Source organism: Procambarus clarkii, chromosome 18, assembly GCF_040958095.1.
Source record: "Procambarus clarkii isolate CNS0578487 chromosome 18, FALCON_Pclarkii_2.0, whole genome shotgun sequence".
NCBI classification, from domain to species: domain Eukaryota; kingdom Metazoa; phylum Arthropoda; class Malacostraca; order Decapoda; family Cambaridae; genus Procambarus; species Procambarus clarkii.
The window spans coordinates 45,956,196-45,959,655 of record NC_091167.1 but is presented as its reverse complement, the minus strand read 5'-3'; the positions used below and the strand labels follow the sequence as shown (position 1 = coordinate 45,959,655).

Sequence of the window (3,460 nt, the reverse complement as noted above, 5' to 3'; positions counted from 1 at the left end):
GATTAGGTATAAATTGTGTTGAAAGAAGGAATAAAAAATACAAAAAGGGGGGGTAACATAGCACAAGTCACCAATTGTACACATTGGTGAACAGCATTGTTTAAAAAATAGCAAGACATGTAAGTTTGGGGGTAAGTTAGGTTACATGGAGTTAATTAGGTAGTACTTGGTTTTACTCTTACACTAGTTGAGAGAGGTACAGCCTTTGACATGATTCGGGAGGTCATACCACATTCTGGGTCCCTTGATTTGTAGAGCACTTCTAGTTTGGTTACACACAGCCAAATTGTGTAACAGGAAGAGGTCTTGGACACAAATTTGTTCCATGCTAAATGTAGAGGAATTAGCTGAGTATTCCTCAAATAAAATAAGTTGCCTCAGCTTATAAGATAAATAAAATAAGCATTTCTCAAATAAGTAGCTGCCTCACCTCACTGCCTTACTGCTACATAGCCTTCCCGGCATGGTCCCTTCTTTTAATAATTACTTGTTCCACACCCAAGTTGTATAACAGGAAGAGGTCTTGGACCCCTACTTCCCTCTCTCTTTTTTAATAGTCTATATAGTCATAATTATAGCTTTAAGTATTAAATGAATAAAGTTTTTGACATTTTAACCCTTCTCCTTACCTAACATCATTTGTGCAGCATATTTTTATTTTATGTCTCACCAAGATTTAATTTAAAAATATAACCAAACTAAGTAAATTAGAAATGGGTATGTATAGCTAAGGTACACCCTTACTACTAGGTGAACAGGGGCATTTGGTGATAGTAAATGATCCCATCAGGCAGGGCTCATCACCTTCTCTCATATTTCATGTTCACCAGTGTTTATTTACTTAATAACTACGGGTATATCTTGCTATTATAAAACTAATTCTAATATCATAAAAGACATATTTACTCAAAGTTTCAAGCAGATAATGCATATATAACTAACACGAAGGACTCCTCTTCACGAGATTAAATTTTTATAATCTTTTGTTTATGTTCCAAAATCTTAAAATCGACCCCAGTGTTATGTAGTAGAGAAAAATTGAGTTATATCCAGTTTACGTAAAGCTACGAGTGGTAGAAACCACACCTAGATCCCGGACCAAACTTATGAAGGTTTTTCGACTCAGTGTAGCTACCTGAATACCGACGTAGCCGCCACGAAGGCGCTAAGAAGCAAAACATTCGTATCTAATACGAAAAACCTTCGTAAGTACCTTCGTGAATCTGGCCCCTGGTCTGCTGGGCACGCCTACCCTGTCTGGGGCCACCACCCTGTCTGCTGGCCACGCCTTCTCTGTCTGGGGCCGCCACCCGGTCTGCTGGCCACGCCTTCTCTGTCTGAGGCCACCACCCGGTCTGCTGGCCACGCCTTCTCTGTCTGGGGCCGCCACCCGGTCTGCTGGCCACACCTTCCCTGTCTGGGGCCACCACCCGGTCTGCTGCCCACGCCTTCTCTGTCTGAGGCCACCACCCGGTCTGCTGGCCACGCCTTCTCTGTCTGGGGCCGCCACCCGGTCTGCTGGCCAAGCCTTCTCTGTCTGGGGCCACCACCCTGTCTGCTGGCCACACCTTCCCTGTCTGAGGCCACCACCCTGTCTGCTGGCCACGCCTTCCCTGTCTGGGGCCACCACCCGGTCTGCTGGCCACACCTTCCCTGTCTGGGGCCACCACCCGGTCTGCTGGCCACACCTTCCATGTCTGAGGCCCTTACCCGGGTGTGGGCCACACCTTCCCTGTCTGGGGCCATCACCCGGGTGTGGGCCACACCTTCCCTGCCTGAGGCCATCACCCGGGTGTGGGCCACACCTTCCCTGCCTGAGGCCATCACCCAGGTGTGGGCCACACCTTCCCTGTCTGGGGCCGTCACCCGGGTGTTGGCCACACCTTCCCTGTCTGGGGCCATCACACGGGTGTTGGCCACACCTTCCCTGTCTGGGGCCATCACCCAGGTGTGGGCCACACCTTCCCTGTCTGAGGCCATCACCCGGGTGTTGGCCACACCTTCCCTGTCTGGGTCCATCACCCGGGTGTTGGCCACACCTTCCCTGTCTGGGGCTGCCTTCCGGGTGTTGGCCACACCTTCCCTGTCTGGAGCCATCACCCGGGTGTTGACCACACCTTCCCTGTCTGGGGCCATCACCCGGGTGTTGGCCACACCTTCCCTGTCTGGGGCCATCACCCGGGTGTGGGCCGCACCTTCCCTGTCTGGGGCCATCACCCGGGTGTGGGCCGCACCTTCCCTGTCTGGGGCCATCACCCGGGTGTTGGCCACACCTTCCCTGTCTGGGGCCATCACCCGGGTGTGGGCCGCACCTTCCTTGTCTGGGGCCATCACCCGGGTGTGGGCCGCACCTTCCCTGTCTGGGGCCATCACCCGGGTGTGGGCCGCACCTTCCCTGTCTGGGGCCATCACCCGGGTGTGGGCCGCACCTTCCCTGTCTGGAGCCATCACCCGGGTGTTGACCACACCTTCCCTGTCTGGGGCCATCACCCGGGTGTTGGCCACACCTTCCCTGTCTGGGGCCATCACCCGGGTGTGGGCCGCACCTTCCCTGTCTGGGGCCATCACCCGGGTGTGGGCCGCACCTTCCCTGTCTGGGGCCATCACCCGGGTGTTGGCCACACCTTCCCTGTCTGGGGCCATCACCCGGGTGTGGGCCGCACCTTCCCTGTCTGGGGCCATCACCCGGGTGTGGGCCGCACCTTCCCTGTCTGGGGCCATCACCCGGGTGTGCGCCGCACCTTCCCTGTCTGGGGCCATCACCCGGGTGTGGGCCGCACCTTCCCTGTCTGGGGCAATCACACGGGTGTTGGCCACACCTTCCCTGTCTGGGGCCATCACACGGGTGTTGGCCACACCTTCCCTGTCTGGGGCCATCACCCGGGTGTGGGCCGCACCTTCACTGTCTGGGGCCATCACCCGGGTGTGGGCCGCACCTTCACTGTCGAGGAGCATCACCAAGGGCCGGATTTTAGTAGTAGGGAAGGAGGCGCAGCGAGGAATGACCCTAAAAAATTCTGTTCCTCTCCAAGCCTCCTCCAGGTAAAATTTCCCAATTCCTCGCTGTGCCAAACCCCTTTTCAGGGAAAATGTGTCACTTTTATTCCTCGCTAAGCCGCCAGGGGCTTAATGAAAAATTCCTCGCTGTGCTTCACCAATTTGAGTCCAACATTTTTACAGAGTTTGCTCCTTGCTCAGTTACACTCGTTTAAGGCCTAATTTTTTTCACAAATCATATAATCATAGAAGTTTATCTAAGAGTTTAAGATAGAAAATATTTCAAAAGACCATTTTCTAAAAATATGTTCATAGGTAATTTGTTAATGAAAATTAACATCTTAGCAGTAAGTTTTAGTTTTATATTCATTTACTGCTGTTTAACCAAAATTCTTCAGATTCCAGTTGAAGGCCGAAATAATTTCAGAGACCAGGTACGACCGAAAATTTGTCAGAGAACAGT

General features: G+C 52.3%; 1 protein-coding gene across 1 annotated transcript; it reads right to left on the bottom strand.

The window, feature by feature from the left end:
• Positions 1–1,054: 1,054 nt before the first annotated feature.
• On the bottom strand, positions 1,055–2,955 carry LOC138366132 (uncharacterized). Its single transcript, XM_069326875.1, has 2 exons — positions 1,711–2,955; positions 1,055–1,165 (listed from the first exon to the last, which is right to left on the bottom strand). Exons 1-2 carry the CDS (start codon positions 2,953–2,955, stop codon positions 1,055–1,057), a joined length of 1,356 nt encoding a protein of 451 aa, XP_069182976.1.
• Between the last annotated feature and the right edge of the window lie 505 nt (positions 2,956–3,460).